Raw genomic sequence first — 23,044 nt, 5'->3', positions numbered from 1 at the left:
TCTGCCTCCCCTTCCACAGCCGGCATCATAATGACATTCAGAAGCCTTTGTATGTTGGTATTCAACTGCCTTCCCTTTACAAACCCCGTCTGATCCTCGTGAATGACCCCCGAAACACAATCCTCTATCCTTGTAGCTAAGATCTTTGCCAACAGCTTGGCATCTACATTTAGCAGCGAGATCGGCCTATATGACCCACACTGCAAGGGTCCTTGTCCCGCTTAAGGATCAAGGAAATCAGCGCCCGTGACATAGTTGGGGGCAAAGCCCCCCCTCCTTTGCCTCGTTAAAGGTCCGAACCAACAGGGGGCCCAACAGGTCCACATACATTTTATAAAATTGGGCCAGAAACCCATCCGGCCCCGCGCCTTCCCCGACTGCATGTTCCCTATCCCTTTAACCAGCTCCTCCAGCTCAATCGGCGCCCCCAGTCCCTCCACCTGCCCCGCCTCCACCTTCGGAAATCGCAGCTTGTCCAAGAAGCGCCCCATTTCGCCCCCTCAACCGGGGGTTCAGACCGGTACAATTCCCCATAAAAGTCCCTAAAGACCCCATTAACGTCTACCCCTCTCCGCACCACCTTCCCATCTCTATCCGTCACTCCCCCAATCTCCCTGGCCGCGTATCGCTTTCGGAGCTAGTGTGCCAGCATCCTACTCGCCTTCTCCCCATATTCATACACCGCCCCCTGTGCTTTCCTCCACTGAGCTTCCGCCTTTCTGGTGGTCAGTAGATCGAACCTGGCCTGAAGGCCACGCCTCTCCCCCAGCAATCCCTCCTCCGGAGCCTCCGCGTATCTCCTGTCCATCCTCACCATCTCCCCCACCAATCTCTCCCTCTCCCTCTGCTCTCCCCTCTCCCTATGGGTTCGGATGGAAATCAACTCCCCTCTAATCACCGCCTTCAATGCCTCCCAGACCGTCCCCACTCGGACCTCCCCGTTATCGTTGGCCTCAAGGTACCTCTTGATACACCCCGAACCCTCCCGGCCACCTCCTCGTCTGCCAGCAGCCCCACCTCCAAGCGCCAGAGCGGACGCTGGTCCCTCTCCTCCCCCAGCCCGAGGTCCACCCAGTGCGGGGCATGATCCAAAATGGCTATGGCAGAGTATTCAGCATCCTCCACCCTCAAAACCAGCCCCCTGCTCAGGACAAAAAAATCAATCCTGGAATAGGCCTTATGCACGTGGGAGAAGAACGAGTACTCCCTGGCCCTTGGCCTCGCAAACCTCCAGGGACCCACCCCTCCCATCAGATCCATAAACCCCCTGAACACCTTAGCCGCCGCCGGCCTACTACCCGCCCGGAACCTGGATCGATCCAATGGAGGATCCAGCACCGTGTTGAAGTCCCCCCCATGATCAGGCCCCCCCGCCTCCAGGTCCGGAATGCGGCCCAACATGCGCCGCATAAACCCCGCATCGTCCCAGTTTGGGGCGTAAATATTCACCAGCACCACCCACTCCCCCTGCAGCTTACCACTCACCATCACATATCTCCCGCCACTGTCAGCCAACACATTTGATGCCTCAAATGACACCTTCTTTCCCACCAGGATTGCCACCCCCCAATTCTTCTCATCCAGCCCTGAATGAAATACTTGGCCCACCCATCCCTTCCTCAGTCGAACCTGGTCCGCCACCTTCAGGTGCGTCTCTTGAAGCATGGCCACATCCGCCTTCAGCCCCTTCAAGTGCGTAAACAAGTGCTTAAACACCCGGGCCCGCTTGACCGGCCTGTTCAGCCCCCTCACATTCCAGGTTATCAGCCGGATCAGGGGGCTCCCTGCCCCCTTCCCCCCCCCCCTCCCCCCCCCCCCCCCCCCCCCCCCCCCAAGGCTAGGACCCCTCCTAGCTGCGCCTCCCCCTCCATAGCACTCCCGTGAGCCAGCTAACTTCTGCTGACCCCGGCGACTCCCGCCAAACCTCTGACCCCTCCCCACGTGGGGCTACTCCTCCTCCATGCCCCATCAGCAGGCCCTCCTCCCCCCTCCCCCCCCCCCCCTCACCCCCGCTCTTGCGCGGGAAAATAACAACCAGCAAAGGCCAGCGCTTCTCAGCCCCGCCCCTGCCCCCATCACCCCGCAGCGCGGGAAACCAGAGGAAAGCCCGCGCTTTCGCCCTGCTCAACCCCGCCTCCTCTAGGGCAACTCCCATTGCCGGTCCCCACCACCAGCTCCCCGCACTCCCAGTTTACCTCCCTGCCTGAACCCGTCCCCCAGACCCATACAAAAAGACATAATGACATCGCCCCACCCACCCTAAAGCCAACACACATCCTGCATGAAACAAAGAACCCCCCCTCCAAAACAAAAATAGACACAGTTACATTTACATACAAAACCCCCATCCCTGACCCTCAGTTTGAGTCCAATTTTTAGGCCTGCACAAAGGCCCACGCCTCCTCCGGGGACTCAAAATAATGGTGACGGTCCTTGTAAGTGACCCACAGACGCGACGGCTGCCACATGCCAAACTTCACACTCTGTTGTACCCGGCCCTCCGCACTCCAGTCCTGGTAGATCTGCACCACCATGTTCTCCCATTTGCTGCTCCGCTCCTTCTTCGCCCACCGAAGCACGCACTCCCGGTCAACAAACCGGTGGAACCGCACCAGCACCGCCCGTGGCAGCTCATTCGGCTTAGGCCTCCTGGCCAGTATTCTGTGGGCCCCCTCCAGCTCCAGGGGCCCCTGGAAGGACCCAGCTCCCATCAGCGAGTTCAACAAAACGACCACATAGGCCGCCAGGTCCGACCCCTCCAGCCCCTCCGTGAGGCCCAGGATCCGTAAATTTTTCCGCCTCGACCGGTTGTCCAGCTCCTTGAACTGCTCCTGCCACTTTTTATGGAGCGCCTCGTGCATCTCCACCTTGCCCGCCGGGGCCGCGGCCTCATCCTCCCTTTCGGAGGCCTGCTGCTGCAGCTCCCGGATTGCGGCCCCCTGGGTTGTCTGAGTGTCCAGCAGCTTACCAGTGGTAGTCTTCAGCGACTCCAGCAGCTCCACCTTAAGCTCCTGGAAGCAGCGCCGAAGAGTCTTCTGCTGCTCCTGCGCCCACTGCCTCCACTCCTCGACGGCTCCGCCAGCTGCCATTTTGTCTTCCTTCCCCTGCTTTTCCAGAGGCGCTGCCATCGCTTTTCTGCTCACCCCACTCCTGGTCCGGACCATAGAACCCTGGGGATCTACTGCAGACCCCTTCCCACGTCGGGAATCGTCAATTGAAGCTCTATTGGGGGCCCTGAAAAGAGCCCCAAAGTCCGTTTCTAGCGGGAGCTGCTGAACGTGCGGCTTAGCTCCGCATAGCCGCAACCGGAAGCCTGCTTGTGACATTTACATCCCCTGGTTAACATTTCATAAACCACAGCTTTGATCCAAAGAACTGGATCACATTTATTATCTCAGAATGAAAGCATTATGTGTAATCCCTTGACTGTCTGGTAGCGGCCTCATAGAATCCCTGTGTAGAAGGAGGCCATTCGGCCCATTGAGTCTACACCAACCTTCCCAAAGAGCACCCTGTAGTGATCTCTGTATATGTAAAGATATAAAGGGTTAATGTGCAGTTAGTACAGTCAGATGATCACTAGAGAGCAACACTAACAGTGGATATAAATACAAGCTCAATTTATTTTCCCGTTCTTTTTTGGTGTGTTGTGACTAGAGAACAGAAGTGTAGTTAGCTCAGAGTGCAAGTATAATGGGTGGGATTCTCCCAACGGGAGTCTAAGTGCCGATGCCGGAGTGAAAACAGGAGTGTTTTACACCGGCGTCGGCGCCCATTCCCAGACCCCTATTCGCCCCCCTCCATGGGGCTAGCAGGGGCGCCGCGGGATTTACGGGGTTGGGGCCTCGACCCGGCGTCAGAAACCCGGCGCTGTGTAAAAGACGTGGCGCCTTGGGTCCTGCGCATGCGCAGTTGCGCCGGCGCCAACTAGTGCATGCATGGTGGCCGTCCTCCCCCAGCCCGCCCCGCACAAACATGGTGGATGGATCCAGGCTCGCCGGTGGAAGAAAGGAGGCCCGCCAACAGAGAGGCCCGCTTGCCGATCGGTTGGTCCGGATCGTGTACCAGGCCTCTCCGGAGGCCCCCCCTGGGAACGGAGCCCCACCCCCCCCACAGACCGCCCCCCAAGCCTTTGCAATGAGTACCCGCCAGCAGCGACCAGGCGTGGACGGCGCCGGCGGGACTGGGCCGTTTACGCGCGGCCACACGGCCCATCTGGGCCGGGGAATCGCCGCTCGCCGTTTGCGGCGATTCTCCGAGCAGCCCAGCGCGATTTGCGCGGCGCTGGTTTCGGGGGGGGGTGGGAGAATCGCGTGCGGGGGTCGGAGCGGCGTGGCGCGGTTCGCGCGGCGCCCCTGAGATTCTCCCACCCGGTGGGGGGAGGAGAATACCGCTCAATATTCATAGTTAATCTAATTCCACCTTGTTTAATTTACCTGCTCGTAAAAGTATTGAAGAATCAAACTCACAAGTTAATTGATTAGTTACTCAAATTATTTGTTATCGCTGGACGACTTTGAGTATTCATCATCATCAAAGTTAAGAACTTCTCAGCATGAACAAATGAGTAATACATATTACTTCAAGTAATATAACATACCCTACCCATGTCCATTTCCCCATCCACCCAGCCCTATCCCCGTAACCTAACCTGCACATCCCTGGACACCAAGGGGCAATTTTGCACGGCCAACCTACCTAACCCGCATATCTTTGGACTCTGGGAGCAAACCGGAACACCCGGATGAAACCCACGCAGGCATGGGGGGAACAAACAAACTTCACACAGTCACCCAAGGCTGGAATTGAACCTGGGTCCCTGGCGCTGTGAGGCTGCATTGCTAACCACTGTGCCACCATGCTGCCCTATTTGCCATATTGCTTGCCATACTATTTGCATGTTGTTGGGATAACAGACCTTATTATTTACGTATGTCCTAGGATCACTGACATGGACAAAAATAAGGAGCCAATGTGACAACTACTTTAGGAATGTAACCAATATAGTAACATTTTAATTTCCTTTGCTGCTGCTGGTTAGTACTGATGTGGGAGATATTAAGCAACATGTCTGGCTCCTGTGATATCTTCTGGAGGTGCCTGCAAAGTCTGTGGTATTAAAGTTGAGGGTGGCGATGACCTTAGGTGTAGACAGTTGACTGTTTCTGTAGATCTTCATGGATCTAGAGGCACATTTCAGCTCCAGCCACGTTCTGCTCCCCTGTCACATATTCTGTAACTGGTTCTTTTGTGCTACATTTTCTGCTTGTGGTAGTTTGTTCCAGATGTGACGTGCCTCTGTATTTTGTTGCACTTCTAAGTCACCCTGCTCTCAGTTGAACAGTATCTGAGAGTAGTTGCTCCTCTCATGCTATGTGTCAAAAGATTCCTTTTGGCTAACGAGCACATGTTCGGACACAATATTCAAATTCATTTTTGTTTCACTTTTACCTCCCCTCCCTCCTTGGCAAAACTCTGCAGCAATATCTCATGGTCTTTAACAATGGTTCTCAGCTGCAAATCTTTGTTTGTGTTCATTTCTATGTATATACTATAGAGTGGGAGCATGACTCGGACCATTGGTAAATACTGCGAGTCTTGTCCCATTCCTTGCTTCCACAAATCCATTTTGTTGTCAAAATTAAAATTAATAGAGAGTAAAATGTGACCTTAAATTGTTCATACCTTCTTTGTAGAAGCATACATTTTAAAAGAATTTTGCATTCAAATCATCCACAATCTAGGGTTTGAAGTGGCTTACTATAAGTATTGAAATAGTATTCCATTAATTAAAGATTTTAATTAAACACTAACAATCAGCATGGTGCAACTGCAACTCTGAAGCAATAAATATCTATCCACGGTTAAATGTCAGTACAGCTGTGACTGAGAGATTTTTGGCCAGCATCCAGGTTTATTGTGTAATTGAGTACAATGTTCTTCCAGCACTCTTAATCCAAATTCCTATGCACCGATTGCTCGCTGGCTGCATACTATAGATGTGACAGACTGGCAGCTTGCTGCAATATTAATAATCAAAATGAACGTGCAAGTGGAAAATAAAAGTTTTAACAGCATTTCTATCATCCAGAACCTGATGGGCTCCAAATCAATTGGTTATGAATTCAAAAATCATCAGTTGCTAATTATTCTTTCTCCCATTTCCCAATCGCGTGACTGCATTGTTTTAGGCTTTGCAGGGGCTGGTTATTAAAACAAGACTTTCTGTGGAAAATTGATCCTGATCATCTATTTTACAACCTCTTAGCCAGATATGAGTTGTGAATATTGTTTTTTTTAAAGAAAAGTGCTGTTTTATTTTTCTTCCATCTTATTCATCGTCCGCTATTTTCCTGCTTTGTGTTGTATCTTTCCTCAGGAGGGCAACACATTTGGGCAAGATAATATTGCAACACGTAAAATCTGTCGGCTCTTTGCCTGTCCAGGAGCAACTAAAAGTTGCCTTTAGCCTGTATAAGCCACCAGCTCAGAATTCACGTGGTCTGTGTGCCTTATTTCTATGGCGATTTAAACCATGTGGGCATGAAAGCAGAACCTCTTTTTCAATGCAGAGTAATTCCACTGTCTATCTCTCCCCCCGCCTTGTCTCAAACGTTTCCTTCCTATTGGGAGTGCGTTGGCAGCTGATGTTTCAGGCTGGGTGCAGGCCTGAATCACACTGAGCTGACACCAATCACAGACCCAGTCACCAAGTAGTACCTGCATTCAAACAGTGGGGTGTAACATCCTTTTCATTTCCAGAACTGTTAATTGTCTATTCAGTGTCAGTAGGGGTAGAAATCGACAGTAACAAAATTTGCTCGAACGTTGGCAAGCGGGACGCGGAACTACTGAAGAGGGAAAATATTTTATCAAATTGTCAGAGAGAACTTTTTTTAAAAAACATGCTTATTCCTTTGCAGAGGTGACCTATTTTCCCGTTTTTCTCTCTTCCAGGTGTGTATTGTTCAAAAGCGCGACACCGAGAAAATGTATGCGATGAAGTACATGAATAAACAACAATGCATCGAGAGAGATGAAGTCCGAAATGTGTTCAGGGAACTGGAGATCCTGCAGGAAATTGAACATGTTTTCTTAGTAAACCTCTGGTGACTATCTCACGTTTCATTAAATATGCATCATGACATTGTGATATTTGTTCAATGCTAATGCCCTTACTTTTATATCAGAATGCAGCCTTAAGTGGTGGGACGTTATTTGCCTGGTGATCTGTGACAAAGCAATTTGCAAAGTAGCCACTGTTCAGACTTTTGGACTTGCAACCCAACTGAGGCCAGCCAACAAGTTCGATCCCTGATCGAAATTGTTAAAATTCCATTCAAATAAGTATTGAAGATGAACATTGCCACAGCCTGAAGGCATTTCTGATTGCAGAAAATGCTGTTAACTACTTAAAGCCAAAACCAATGCAATTAGAGCAGAAAAGTCTGTGTGGGTTTGATATAGTGTCATACCCAACACAGCTTCCACCAAGACTTGATTCACAGTTTGAATCTCTGTTGGAGATGGTTCTGTATTACTGAATAAAAAATCTTCTTCAAATCTTATGGGCTCCCAAATGTCATAGTTAATTAAAAAAAACATAGGTAGAGTGCCTTTCGATGCTATTGGTCAAGTCAAGGAACAGTGATATATTTTGAAGTCAGAATGGTGTGTGTGGCTTGAAGGGGAACTAGCAGATGGTAGTGTTCCCATGTGTCTGCTGCCCTTGTCTTAAATGTCTTCCAAGATTTTGAAATGAAGGATGGAACAGTTTGTTTACAATAAGTGAAGTGATTTCTGTCTGGGGGGAATACCCTTGTTGACTTTTTTGTGGGCTGTGTAGATCTGAAAAGCCATCAGCAACTAGGAATTATTGATTTATTTGCGATGGTTTCTATTTCCACCAGCATTGTCTGAGTGAATTACTGCAAGCCTCCTTCTATAAACAATGTAAATGTAGCTTCGTCACTTCCCACACAAGTATGCCACGGTTTCCCTTCAAGCATTTTCATCAACATCTTGATAGTTATCCAATCCTCAGTTACCATTTTGACATCTTATCTCCTGGCTCATTGAATTCTGTCAGAAATGAGGGGGAAAATGTCTATAGAACTGAGTAAAAGTGAAGTGCAATTTATATTAAAATACAGTCCTTCACAGATAAGTAAACAGAAGTTATAAGTCCTTTGAGACTGGTCACGAGTGTTGCTATCATTTGGTGGCTCAACCTTTAATAAACTTCCATTTCTCATAATTTAGTCCATATCTCTAATGAGTGCCAGAAGAAAATTTATCACCAACTCTTACAAACAAAGCCAGACATGAATCAACAGAAAGTGGGAGTTTAATGGGAGCTTCATAACAAGTACGAAAAATTCATCTTTGACCATTTTTCGCATGTGTGTGAAATGATAACATCAATCAACACCAGTAACAACAACATGCATTTTAATAATACCTTTACCATGATTGAAAATTCCCAGGTCACCGAGTAGCATTTTTACAGACACAAGTATTCATTGAGTTAAGGAAGGCAATATTAGGCCACAGCATTAAATGTTTGGTCAAAAAACTAGGTTTCAAGGAATGGCTTGGGGCCTATGCAGCAGAAAACGTGGCCACCAGTGGTGGGACAAAGGAATTGGAGATACGTTAGAGACCAGAATTGGAAGAAATTAGTTCTCGGAAGAGATGGGGAGGGGCGAGGCGAAGGATTTGAACACATGGGATGGAAATTAATCCAGACGATGGCAAACCGGTGAGAGACCTATGTCACTTCCTTTGGGTAAGGCCTGCCATATTAAGTGCTAGTCACACACTGAAATGGTCAGTGGTGAGCCTTCCCCAAGATCAAGGACGCCGAGGGTGGCAATCCTGTGTCCCCCCCCACTCCCCTTCCCAGCCCCCTGACCCTGCCAACCTGAAGAGCTATTGACTAAACAGAGGTTTTGCAGCTCTCGCTTAAGCGCTATGAAAACAATAGCAGCTTCTGGCAATGTGCGCACCAGAAGCCCAGGAATGGGCCCAGGCCAAGTGTGAGTGAAGGTGGAATGTAGAGTCAGGGGGTGGGGTTCATGGGAGAGGTGACGTTGAAGGAAAAGGCAGGGGTTAGATCCCAGCAGCCCCCCCCCCCCCCTTTTCCAATGCTGGATGCCTTGCATTGAATGTTTGACAACAAGCTTGCAAACATGCCCATTTAGGACCTCAATTGGTGGCGGGGCATGAAGGCAGTCTATGGTCCTTCTCGCCTCAAACTTAATAGAAAGATAAGTGGTCAGGTTCCCACCCAATGCCGTCCCATCTGATTAAATGCCCCTTACCCGCCTTCAAACTCGCCTTCAAACTCACACTAAAGCCTGCCCAAGTTAAGATCTTTAATTTGAGGCCTTGGTGGACTGGGAGCCATTGTAGGTCAGTAGCAAGTGAGGTGATAGATGAATGGCATTTTGTATGGGTCAGGATAGAAATAGTAGAGTTTTTAATGTGCTCATGTTTATAGGAAAGATGTTCCCAATGATGGGGAAGTCCAGAATCATACAGGGTTAACGATTTAGGACTGAAGTGAGGAGAAATTTCTTCATCCAGAGAGCAGGGAGCCGGTGGAATTCAGATAGGGCCAAAACATTGTATGTTTTCAAGAAGGAGTTAGATATCGCTCTTGGGGCTAAAGATATCAAATAATATGGGGGCAAGGCAGGAATAGGTTACTGGGTTGGATAATCAGCTATGACCATAATGAATGGCAGAGCAGGCTCAAAGGGCCGAATGGCCTACTCCTGCTCCCATCTATTTTACTATGAAAGTGGGAAGTCTGGGAACATTGACACAGTCGAGTCTGCAGGTAACTAAAGCATGGGCCAGGATTTCAGCAACAGATATCCTGAGGTTAGGAGTGAAAATGGGCAACATTTAAGATGGAAGAAGGCTGTAACTGGAATGGTAGTACAGTAGTTATGTTACTGGACTGTTCTGGCTTGGACTAATAATCAAGTTCAAATCCTACCTTGAGTTCAATTAGTTAATTCAATCAGAAATTTTTTAAAAAGCTTGTCTCAGTAATGGTGACCATGAAACTTGTATTTGCCATTTTTTAAAAATCCATCTGGTTCACTAATGTCGTTTAGGGGCAGAAACCTGCCATTCTTACCCAGTCTAATCTTTATATCATTCCACACCCACATCAATATGGTTTATGCTTAACTGCCCTTAGTAATTCACTTGGTTGTATTCGAAAAAACAGCTCACTGCCACTCTCTCATGAACAATTAGGGATGCATGATAAATGCTGCTTGTTGTGGTGAAGTTCTATGAACTAATCACAGCAGATTCAGGTTGGAGGTCAAGATAATTTATTAAAGTTTCAAACATACAAGGAAAGCCATTTCTCAGAGAGACACCTGAAACAGCACTCTGCCAAGTTACAGGTTTCCACTATATTTATACTCTCTTGGTCACTTCCACAAAACATTGTTTAAATTCCAGTATTGTCTACATATAGGTTTACATTAAACAGATTGGTTCCAGATACACATTTCACTAGGCAGAACATCAGAGGCTACGCTCAACCTGCTCTGACTCTGTCTGTCCTTCGAACAAATTTGATTCCAAAGATCTTGCACGAGAGTTCTGCTAGTTCAGATCCTTGAGGGATGCAAGGTTCATCAGGCAACTCATGCTACTGATATGGTTCACTAGTGCACAGAGTTCTCTGGCTGAATATCATGTGCTGTTACTCTTGAGTCAGGAGAGTTAGCTCTAACCTCTTTTTTCTAAATCTATTCACTTCCCCCAACACCGCTGATCTTGCCAGCACTGCCCAAATGCTATTAATTAACCAAAAAAATGTCTCAGCGATGGATATAATGTTGGAAGCCTCAGTTCAGGGTCAGATGGGATGCCACAGCTATAAAAAGTCTGCTTCAGCCTTAGGTTGGTCACCACGAGCAGTAGAATTTATGGTAAGGCAACAAAGCTGATGGAATACAATGGCCCCAGTTTTCCCCGATCTTTAAGAGAGGAAATTGGGACATGTCCAGTCGTGAATATTGAACAAACAACCTGACAAAGCAAACATTGGCGCTGAGGTTGAGCTGGATGAGCTACATGGAGTCAGCATGTAGATGGAAACTGATGTCATAAATTCAGATGATGTCATCAAAAATATCAGGTGGGATTTTCCACTGCTTCCTGCCAGCAGGATCCTCCGGCCTCGCCAAAGGCAACCTCCCGCAGCGGTTCCCCGGCAGCGAAACGGGCAAGCTGCCTCCCCCACCAGGAAACAGGCTGCAGGGTGGCTAGAAGACTTATTTAAAGTTGCTTAAGATCTGCCACTTAGCCAATGTCCAGATAACAGACTGGCTGTGGTTTCATGATAGCATTGTCTCCATACGTAAGGGGTGTACATGCCTTGAGAACACCTTGCACAATTGGAAGTACGGTCACAGAAAATATAACCTCTTTTTGTGTGGGACCTGGTAATTCAGGCAAAAGACTGTTTAAGAATCTTTAGTGAAGCTGAGCTATTGGCTGTGTAACATTGAACCTCTCTTGAGGCCAACTGTGAAACCAAGTGCAACACCCTGATTCAAAAATGAAGGAGACACAAAGCAGGTAACTATCGGCCAGTTAGCTTAACATCCGTCATTGGGAAAATGTTCGAATCCATTATAAAGAATGTAATAGCATAGAGCATTTAGAAATGCATAATTTAATCAAGCATAGTCGGCTTGGACTCATGAAGGGAAAATAACGGCTGTCAAATTTATTAGAATTCTTTAAGGTGGTAACGAGCAGGATAAATAAAGGAGAACCAGTAGATGTATTTGGATTTCTAAAAGACTACTTAATGCTCCCATGATGTCGGGGGTAGTATATTAGCATGGATAGAGGATTGGCTAACTAGTGGAAGACATAATGTTGGTTAAGAGGGTAATTTGCAGGATGACAACCTGTAACTAGAGGAGTGCCACACGGATCAGTGCTGGGGGCCACACTTATTTACAATATGCATGAATAACTTGGATGAGGGAAGTGAATGTACTATTTCCAAGTTTGTGGCTGCCATAAAGGTAGATGGGAGGCAAGTGAGGGTGACACGAAGGGTGAATTTCCCGCCCATCCCCGCTGCATGTTTCTTGGCAATGGAAGATGGCCCGCCTTTGGCCGACGGTGGGACCTCCTGCTGTCAATGGGATTTCCCATGAAGTCCACCCCACTGTCAAGGGGCACCCAGAAGATCCTGCTGGCGAGAACGGCTGGAAAATACTTCCCAAAGAGGGATGCAGACTGCTAAAGTGAGTGGACAAAAACTTGGCAGATGGATTATTATGTTGGAAAATGGGAAGTTATTTATTTTGGTAGGAAGAATAAATGATCTGAATATTATTCAGAAAGCTGCAGCACAGAGGGATTTGGGGGTCCTTGGGCATAAATCACAAAATTTGAGCATGCAAGTTCACCAAGCAATAGGGAAAGCAAATGGAATGTTGGCCTTCATTTCAATGGGGAAGGAGTATAAAATTAGGGAAGTTTTTCTAACTAGTTAGACCACACCTGGAGTACTGTGAACAGTTTTGGTCCCCTTACCTAAGGAAAGATCTACTGGCATTGGAGGAAGTCCAGAGAATGTTTCAGTATGTTGATCGCACGTATGGAGGGATTTTCTTATGAGGAGAGGTTGTGTAGGTTGGGACTGTACTCATTGGAGTTTAGAAGAATGAGAGGAGTCCTTATTGAGACATCTAGGATTTTCAGGGGGCTTGACAGGATAGATGCTGAGAGGTTGTTTCCCCTTGTAGGAGAGTCGAGGACCAGAAGGCATAATCTCAGAGTAAGCGATCGTATATTTAAGACAAAGGTGAGGAGGGATCTCTTCTCTCAGAGGGTAGTGAATCTGTAAAATTCTTTCCCGCAACGGGCTATGGAGGCCGGGCCATTAAATATGTTCAAGGCTGAGATAGACAAATTTCTAATCAGTGAAGGAATAAAGGTTTTGGGGATAAGGCTAGAAAGTGGAGTTGAGGATTATCCTACAATTTAAGGTCTTATGTTAAATAGAAGACAGTGAAAATGAGTTGCTTATGTAGTTCACTCTTTCCTATCCTGTCCTGGATTTTGAATCTTGTTGAGATATAGTTAGCATTTACAACCAGCAACTCTTCACACAACTATTTCTATGTAGTGCCAGAAGGCAAGGAAACATCCCAGCCAAGTCCAATTGTATTTATATCTAAACACCTAGGACCTTCTAACACATGTGGTGTTGTGCTGTATAATGTGGACACCTTTATCCACCAGGACATTGAAGGAGCTTCTTATTCAACAACAATTGCACCCCAAGTTCATTGTAAAACTGAAACAAGGATCATACGTTTCTGAATTTGTCAGTTTGACAAAGACAGGGACCAGTTTAAAATTTCAAACTACCACAATGTAGATCAGCAAATAGCTGTTGTATGGCAGTAGGGTGACACAGTGGTTAGCACTGTTGCTTCACAGCACCAGCGACCTTGGTTCGATTCCCACCTTGGATCACTGTCTATGTGGAGTTTGCACATTCTCCCCGTGGTCTGCGTGGATTTCCTCCGGGTGCCCCGGTTTCCTAACACAGTCTAAAGTTGTGCAGGTTAGGTGGATTGGTCATGATAAATTGGCCCTTAGTGTCCAAAAACGTTAGGTGGATAGGGTGGGGGCGTCAGTCTAAGTAGGGTGCTCTTTCAGAAGGGTCGGTGCAGATTTGATGGACCAAATGGCCTCCTTCAGCACTGTAGTGATATTTTGGTGTATAATCCAGAAATAATTTTGCAGAGATACTCTTCAAGGCATTTGAATGTGTCAGATATGCTTGAACAAAATCAAACAGAAGTAACATTTGGAACTTAATGTACGGTGGGCTAGATCAAGTTGATATAGTTCACTGTATTGGTTCATTTTCAGACAGGTAAATCAAAGTCACAGCAGTAACAGTAAAAGCCAGATTGGAAGAAATTATCCTCATGTTGTTACAAACTCATAACAGTGGAGAGATGGCGTTGTAAACTTGTGAAATTGGGTGATGACTGCAATCATTTGTGACATCGCAATGGAAATACTGCCAATTGAAATGGGAAGCAAATGCATTTGGAAATGAATCAAAATGATTATTCACATTTGAATTCCAAAAAGTACAAACCATACTGGAAATGGAAATTCTGTCTTGCTCACAAAGAAACGGAATAAATTGCAGAATCTAAATGAACAGAAGCAAACATTTTAAAAACTGTCATAAATGATTGGGAATTTACACTTCCTTCTATAGCACAATAAAGCACATTCGTGTGATTAATTCCAGCACACTCTTTGATTCCATCATGTGGAATTCTTCATCCCAAAAGCAATTTCTTGGAAAATCACTGTGGAAGGTATCTTTATTCACCTTTTATTTTCATCTGGTGTCTTGAAATTAGGAAGGAATATTGGGCGGTAATATTGCGTAGAAGAATCATATTTCAGATTATCCTGTTCATCCAACCTGTATCAGAACCTACCCTGTTTTCAATCGAGAGTTTAGTTTAGTTTGGTTTTGAGGTGGGCTGACCAGGAATGACAATGTTTTGAAATTGGGAAGAACATTTTTAAATTTTGTTTGGCGGTTAGGGAGATTGTAATAAAAGTTTGTTTAAAAATCGTTCTGTGCAAGCGCAGAATGTTTCAATTACATTGCCTCCAGTTGGCATATTTTGGGGTGTGCAAGATGACTTGAGAGACAGGGTTCACTTGGCAAACTCAAAATATGTGACGACACAAGTAGTTCAGGAGGAGTGGTTAAGTCAGTTTGGTTTGGGAATATAGTGGATAGTTGAGCCACATAGACAGGAAGACCATAAGACATACGAACAGAAGTAGGCCATATGGCCCATCTAGTCTGCGCTGCCATTCAATGAGATCATAGCTGATCTGATATGATCATCCTCAACTCCACTTTTCCACCCTCGATTCCCTTACTCATTAAAACTCTGTCTATCTCAGCCTTGAACATACTTAACAACCCAGTCTCTACACCCTCTGCGGTAAAGAAATCACTACCTCTGAGAGAAGATATTCCTCCTCATCTCCGTCTTAAATGGGTGACCCCTGACTCTGAGATGATGCCCACTGGTCCTAGACTTTCCCACACGAGGAAACGCTCTCTCAGCATCTCAGGTTGTGCTTTGACCACCTAGTCATGTCATGGCCTCATTCCTCAGTTATCTAGTGTTCCCTGCTGGAAACATAGGTTGGGATTTTCCGACCCTTCTTGCTGGCAGGATCTTCCGATCCCCTGAAGTGTTTCCTGGTGGTGCGGATGGCAAGCAACACAAATGGCCACTGGCATCAGCGGGACTGAACGATCTCTCCAGCGGCCAATGACTCTTTTTGTGATTGAAACAAATGACTCATGTATGGACAATAGGAAGCACAGACATTCCTGCCAGACCACCATACCCCACACTCAAACATTACCCTCTCGCCATATTGAATCCCATTGTGGAGCAATGAATTGCTGCATTACTGAAAATGGCCGTTAAATGAGACTGATAGTTTGGCAAAGCCTGGAGAGTTACTCTGCAATGTCCTCTCACAATCTTCATTTCATCCTGGCAGCACATTATATAGTTTTTCATTCGCTTGGACCATCTTCCATTCATGCAATGAAATTGTCAGTGCCTCTGATATGAAGTGATGTAGTAATGGGCAGCTCGGACAACCGGAGCTTGAAACACTGTATGATTCAGCACGTATAAAAACGGTTCCCTCTTCAACCCATCAGCGGCACAGTCTGTGAAGTTCCATCGAGTACAGCCTAAATAATGACCCAGCTTTTGCACAGAGAATAACTCTGTGATTAGCAAGTGTGCAGTATTTTGGAAAGTAACCTCTGCAGTATGCACATGGGCTATTAAATGCAGCAATCTGGCATTGCAGTTTGAGGTTTCCTGCTTGTTCACAGGCCATGCTACAACAGTATCTCACCTATACGCTCGGCACTGGAATCTGTATAAGAGTATGAGGTAGTACTGGTGCTTATCTTAGGCAATGTTAAAATGACTATACTTACACACAAGCAGTAGTGTCATAAATCATGTCATCTTTAATAATATTAATCTTTATTATTGTCACAAGTAGCCTCACATTAACACTGCAATGAAATTACTATGAAAATCCCCTAATCGCCACACTCCGGCACGTGTTCAGGTAGACTGAGGGAGAATTCAGAATGTCCAATTCACCTAACAAACACTTCTTTCGGGACTTGTGGGAGGAAGCCGGAGCACCCGGAGGAAACCCACAAAGACATGAGGAGAATGTGCAGACTCCAAGTGATCACAGTGATCCAAGCCGGGAATCGAATCTGCCGCTGTGAAGCAACAGTGCTAACCACTGCTCCACCGTGCTGCCCCTAAGACACATTCCTCTCTGAATCCATGTGAATGACTGTAGATTTCTTCTCAAAAGAATCCCAGATAATTCTTATACTATGAGCAACCTTGTCCCACTGAATTCCAGCTTCCATAGGAGTGGTTTCAAATTCCGCATTCAAATGTCACACTTCAAATCTTCTTTTAAATTATGTTCCCCCTTCGCTGCTTCCATCAAGGTTTCACTTTCAGGTTTTAATATCTCTTCCTTCAGATTTCCTTTGTCTTAAAGGCTTTTACACAAACACCAAGGTCCAGCCACCGATTTCCACAATTATTTTAGATAGTGACTCAAACTGCAGTAATTTCTCACAAACCCTAGCACTACTGCAGATAACTTTCTGGCCACTCACGATCCAAAGCCTTTTCAACTCTCTGTGACTTTACTATACAGAAATCTGTTCTGCTTACCAGTTTCCTCTGTTCCGTTAACTCCAGACTTCTTGGAAACTTCTCTTCATTTCTCTGGTTCTCTTAACTAGCTGGACTATAAGTTTACGGCATCTGTTTTGTTAACCATTACTCCATAGTATGACTTTTCTTTTGGCAAAGCTGAGAGAGATGTTTTCTCTTTAGCCTTCAAAAGCTAACTGCTTCTAGCAGAGCTTGTGAGAGCTACCTTTTCCCTCACTACATCTCTCCAACTACAACCCAGTCAGCTGAACTGAAACTTAAAAACTTCTCTAGCTTGTCTAGAATATAGCAGGAAATAGATAGGCTGCAAAATTGGGCGGAGAAATGGCAGATGGAATTTAACCCGGGCAAATGCGTGGTGATGCATTTTGGTAGATTCAATTCAGGTGGGAGCTATGAAATAAATGGCAGAACTATCAGGAGCATAGACACACTGAGAAATCTGGGTGTGCAGGTCCACAGTTCCTTAAAGGTGGCAGCGCAGGTGGATATGGTGGTAAAGAAGGCATATGGCATGCTTGCCTTCATCGAATGGGGTATCAAGTATAAAAGCAAATTATGTTACAGTTATATAGAACGTTGGTTAGACCATATTTGGAATACTGTGTCCAATTCTGATCACCGCACTACCAGAAGGACATGGAGGCTTTGGAGAGAATACAAAAAGGTTTGCCAGGATGTTAGAACATAGAATATACAGTGCAGAAGGAGGCCATTCGGCCCATCAAGTCTGCACCGACCCACTTAAGCCCTCATTTCCACCCTATCCCTGTAACCCAATAACCCCTCCTAACCTTTTTGGTCACTAAGGGCAATTTACCATGGCCAATCCACCTAACCTGCACGTCTTAGAACTGTGGGAGGAAACCGGAACACCCGGAGGAAATCCATGCAGACACGGGGAGAACGTGCAGACTCCGCACAGACAGTGACCCAGCGGGGAATCGAACCTGGGACCCTGGCGCTGTGAAGCCACAGTGCTATCCACTTGTGCTACCGTGCTGCCCTACTGTGTTGCCTGGTATGGAGGGTATTAGCTATGAGGAGAGATTGAATAAACTGGGATTGTTCTCCCTAGAGAGACGGAGGTTGAGGGGCGTCAATGCTTTCCGGAATGCACCTTCTAAACACCGTTTGCATGTCATTAGCGAGCCCAACCCGGTATTCACTGGAGCCCCCACGATGCTCCGCCTCCGATGGGCCGTGTTCCTGACGTTGTGGTTCCCTTGTCCTTTTAAAAACAGTGAAACTGGTATCTGCCGGGCCAGACGCTGGCCGGGCTGGCTGGGGTTGGATTGGGGGGGGGGGGGGTTGGGGAAAGGGGGTTATGGGAGAACGGGCCGAGTGGCTGGGGTGAACCCTCACAGGACTGAGGCGGTGTCGAGTCACGGACCGCCATTGCACGGCCTACAAGGCAACCATTTTGCTACGCACCCCACTGACCACCCACCTTGGTCCCTGGTTCTGCAGAGTGATACCAGCTGTATGGGTGTCCCCACTCACGTACCTAACCCTCATACCACCCCCTCACATGGCCACCACCCGCCGGCAGGACATCGGGGTCCCGGGCGGACTCCACGGAGCGTACCGTTGGCAAGGACAGTGCCAACCAATGGTAACACTGGCATCAGGGACGGGCTCCAGGGCCAGAGGCCCCCATGGTACCAGCAACCAACGGGGCCAGAGGTGCAGAGTTGGGGGAGCATGGGGGCAGAGCCTGCAGTGCCAACCAGGGCCACCGTGTAACCCATTGGACCTGGTTGGACATGGGGGTATGCACCATGCTAACATGTACGTCTTTCGCTCCCAGAAGACAATGGATATTGGAATTCAACCAGCAATGATGGCCTTCCTGCTGGTCGCCGGAGCCCTGGGGGGATTCCCTGCAGCTGCACGAACTGGCGCTGCTGGATGAGGAGGAGGATGCTGCAGCAGTGGAGTGTGCAACACCTACATCAGACTCCTATTTATTGACTACAGCTCCGCCTTCAACACCATAATCCCAGCCAAGCTCATATCAAAGCTCCAAAACCTAGGACTTGGATCCCCACTCTGCAACTGGATCCTCGATTTTCTGACCAGCAGACCACAATCAGTAAGAATGAACAACAACACCACCTCCACAATAGTCCTCAACACTGGGGCCCCACAAGGCTGCGTACCTAGCCCCCCACCACTTTACTCCCTGTACACACACGACTGCGTGGCAAAACTTGGTTCCAACTCCATCTGCAAGTTTGCTGACGATACGACCATAGTGGGCCGGATCTGGAATAACGATGAGTCAGAATACAGGAGGGAGATAGAGAACCTAGCGGAGTGGTCATTGACTTCAGGAAGCAAAGTACTGTACACACCCCTGTCAGCATCAACGGGGCCGAAGTGGAGATGATTAGCAGTTTCAAATTCCTAGGGGTGCACATCTCCAAAAATCTGTCCTGGTCCACCCACGTCGACGCTACCACCAAGAAAGCACAACAGGGGAGCGCCTATACTTCCTCAAGAAACTAAGGAAATTTGGCATGTCCATAACCCTTACCAAATTTTACAGATGCACCATTGAAAGCATCCTATCGGGCTGCATCACAGCCTGGTATGGCAACTGCTCAGCCCAGGACCGCAAGAAACTTCAGAGAGTTGTGAACATCGTCCAGTCCATCACATGAACCTGCCTCCCATCCATTTACTCCATCTACACCTCCCGCTGCCTGGGGAAAGCGGGCAGCATAATCAAGGATCCCTCCCACCCGGCTTACTCACTCTTCCAACTTCTTCCATCAGGCAGGAGATACAGAAGTTTGAGAACACGCACGAACAGACTCAAAAACAGCTTCTTCCCCACTGTCACCAGACTCCTAAATGACCCTCTTATAGACTGACCTCATTAACACTACACCCTGTATGCTTCATCCGATGCCAGTGCTTATGTAGTTACATTGTATATGTTATGTTGCCCTATTATGTATTTTCTTTTATTCCCTTTTCTTCCCATGTACTTAATGATTTGCTGAGCTGCTCGCAGAAAATTACTTTTCACTGTACCTCGGTACAAGTGACAATAAACAAATCCAATCCAATCCAACAGCAGAGCGGGCAGCAGCAGAGCATGCTGCAGAGGAACAGGTGGCAGCCACTCAGAATGGCGAGCCACCTGCCCAACAGGCCAAGGAGGAGGAGGTGCCGCATGAGGCCTTGTGTGTACTCGCAGCGTCTGTCATTTGAGGACCTGCCGGACCGGGCATGCCGCCGAAGACTTCAGCTGTGCAGAGAGACAGTGCGACAATCTGCCAGATCCAGTCACACCAGGCACCACGGGCGTATGGGGGAGGACACCCGCTCCTGGTGGCCATCAAGGTGACGGTCGCCCTGAACATTTATGCCACGGGGTGATTCCAGGCCCGAGTGGGGACCTGTCCGTTATCTCTCAGACCTTGGTGCACAGGTTCACCGCGCCGTCAGGAGGCCCTGGGTACACAGACGGCTCAATACACCCACTTCAATGTGGACTGAGCCCACCAGGATGCCCAGGCAGCGGGGTTCACCATCATCGCCGACATGTCCCGGGTCCTGGGCGGCATGTATGTCCCCCTTTGAGCACCTGCAGATGACAGACCGTTCTACACCAACAGAAAGGGTTTCCAATTGAACGTGCAGCTGATATGTGACCATCAGCTGCGCATCACACGTTCGCGACCAGTACCCGGGCAGTGTGCATGACGCCTTCGTCCTGGCACACTCAACAGTTCCTGACATCTTTGAAACATCCCCCCCCCCCCCCCCCCAGTGGTTGGCTGCTGGGCGACAGGGGTTATCTACTTTGGCCATGGCTGATGACACCTATCCGGAGGCCTCAGGCCGACGCGGAGACCCACTACAACAACGACAGTGACCAGGTTCGTGACTGATCGGTGCTTCCGCTTCCTGAAGATCAGGTTCAGGTGCCTGGACCTCTCTGGAGGGGCCCTCCAGTATGATGCTGAGAGGGTCCACCGCATTGTGGTGGTCTGCTTTGTCCTCCATAACATTGCGCAGCAGAGGGGTAAGGTACTGGAGAACAAGGAGGAACGCCCGGCCTCGTTCGACGAAGAATATGCAGGGGAGGGGGAGGATGGGCAAGACATGGGGCCCAGGCAGGCACGGGAGGCTGCATGATATGCTAGGGTCAACATGCTCAGGATGTTCTGATCGCCTCCAGGTTCACCAACTGCGGAGCGGGGGGGGAGGGGGGACCCACCAGCGGCATGGACACCACATCGCATCGCCTCACTCCCGCCTGCAACTCCCTCTGTGAAACATACCTGCCGCGGGCCCTGGGTTGGTAGTAACAGTGGGTCTGGATCATGGGGTGGAGGATGATGAAACCCGCTCTGCAATGAGCTCTGGTGCTCCGCATTGTATTACAAGGTCTGATTCCTGCTCGCAGTTGCACCCTCCACCTGGGTGATCCCTGCATGTGAACTGGCCATTCCATCACACAGTCCCATTGAATCCCTGGGTGATGGTGATGGGGACTTGGGATCTGGTGTGGAGTGTGGGGAGGGTGGGGAGCACAGGTCACCCACAACGCCCGCCTATTCCTTCCCTGCACCCCATCTCTGCCCAGCCAAGGCCGGTCCATCCCTCACACCCATCTGACAGAGCAACGAGGCAGGTTGTAACAGTGGTAACACATGTTTATTGTGAACATATATATACAGATTTGTGCCCTGCATCCATGCCAACGTAACTAGTGTCTAACTTTCTGGCCTTACAGGCCCCAGTGCTATGTCTAGGTAGATCCCCAGATGGTACAGCAGGAGTGGAGGCAGCCTGCTGTGCTCCCCACCCTGTGACCTGGGCCTAGATCCCCGTTGGCGGGCGTCTTCTGCGGCAACCAGGCCTGGATGGGCCCGGCTACTGCTCGGGCATCCCAGGTGGCGTGGTGCTGCCCTGTTCTGCCAGATGCACCAGCGACAGGAGGGGGGGGAGTGGGGAAGTCCAAGGCTGAGGTGTTCCGGCACCCCCCATGCGGGAGTCACCGGTGCGGGCCCCATCATCTCCTCCTCCTTCAGGGTGCCAGATGGCCCTCGGGCTATTCCATAGGATGGGGGTGTGAGTGGAGCTAACCCCTGAGACATCCCCTTACACATGGCGTTGCCAGTCCTGGAGGCCCGCTCTGGTCTTGACCAGGGTCTGCATGCTCACGGCCATGGAGCACAGGGAGTGGACCATTCTGTCCGGGACTGCGCTACATCACCCATTGACTGTGCCACCACCTTCTGGCTTTGTGTCACATCAGCCAGCAACTGCGCCATCTCCCTCTTGGACTGCACCACCTCCCTCTCTGTCTGCGCCATGTCAGCCAGCACCTGGGCAATGCTGCGGATTTTCTCAGCCATGGCTTGCTATGACTGAGCCACGCCCAGGAGCGCCTCTGCGATTTCCAAGTTGCTCTGGCACATGGCCGCCTGTTTTGGGCCATGGCGAGCGCCAACCCATATTGCCCAGGCCTTGGGCATGCTGATTCATAGCCAGAACCGTCATCCCCAATGCCTCTACTGCGGAGTCTCACTTCCTCGCCGGTGTCCAAACTGCACATCGGCGACCACCCGCCGCTGACCATATTGAGGGCCCTCTGCTCTGCCACGGTTAGGGGCCGCAGGTCTGGTGGTTGGGGATGGCCTTCCCCTGGGAGGTGGGGGGAATCAAAAAAATTACAGTGTTAGACAGTCCAATGCATGCAGCCCAGGGGGTGTGTAGCTAGTGGTTCCAGTGGCCAGGGCACCTGGACTATGGTGCATAGTGGGGGTTCAGACGCCCTCAGGTTTGAGGGCGTGGGGTTATGTGGGATGGGGTTGGTGCACCCTGGCCGCCCTGAGGAAGTTGTGTAAATTTCTTTGGCATTGCTAGCCGCTCCGGATAGTGTTCCGCCCGGTGCTGACTGCCTCTGCCACTTGCGCCAAGGCACGGCGCACGGCGGAGGCTGGCAGCCTCCTTCCTATGCCGGGGTAGGAGGGTCTAGAGGTCTGCATCCGCGAAACATGGGGCCACACATCTTATTAACATCTTGTTGGCTGGGATGGTGTGTGTGGGGAGTGGTGTGTATATGCGGCTGCAGCTTGTCAGCCTCCTGAGTGTAAAATCGCAAAGCCAGAGAATCCCGCATCATTTCTCATTGGAATCGATTGTGTTCCACGTGGCCCGGTGCTAGC

General features: G+C 48.9%; 1 protein-coding gene across 2 annotated transcripts in view; it reads left to right on the top strand.

Moving 5' to 3' along the window:
• Window positions 1–23,044, top strand: part of LOC119979630 (serine/threonine-protein kinase 32C) — a 428,471-nt gene that overhangs the window by 298,221 nt on the left and 107,206 nt on the right. For both annotated transcript variants that reach the window (XM_038822141.1, XM_038822143.1), the window contains exon 3: window positions 6,958–7,109. In XM_038822141.1, the coding sequence (XP_038678069.1) occupies window positions 6,958–7,109 (152 nt within the window). The remainder of the gene's footprint in view (window positions 1–6,957; window positions 7,110–23,044) is intronic.

Source organism: Scyliorhinus canicula, chromosome 16, assembly GCF_902713615.1.
Source record: "Scyliorhinus canicula chromosome 16, sScyCan1.1, whole genome shotgun sequence".
In the NCBI taxonomy this organism is placed as follows: domain Eukaryota; kingdom Metazoa; phylum Chordata; class Chondrichthyes; order Carcharhiniformes; family Scyliorhinidae; genus Scyliorhinus; species Scyliorhinus canicula.
This window is presented reverse-complemented; position numbering and strand designations above follow the sequence as displayed.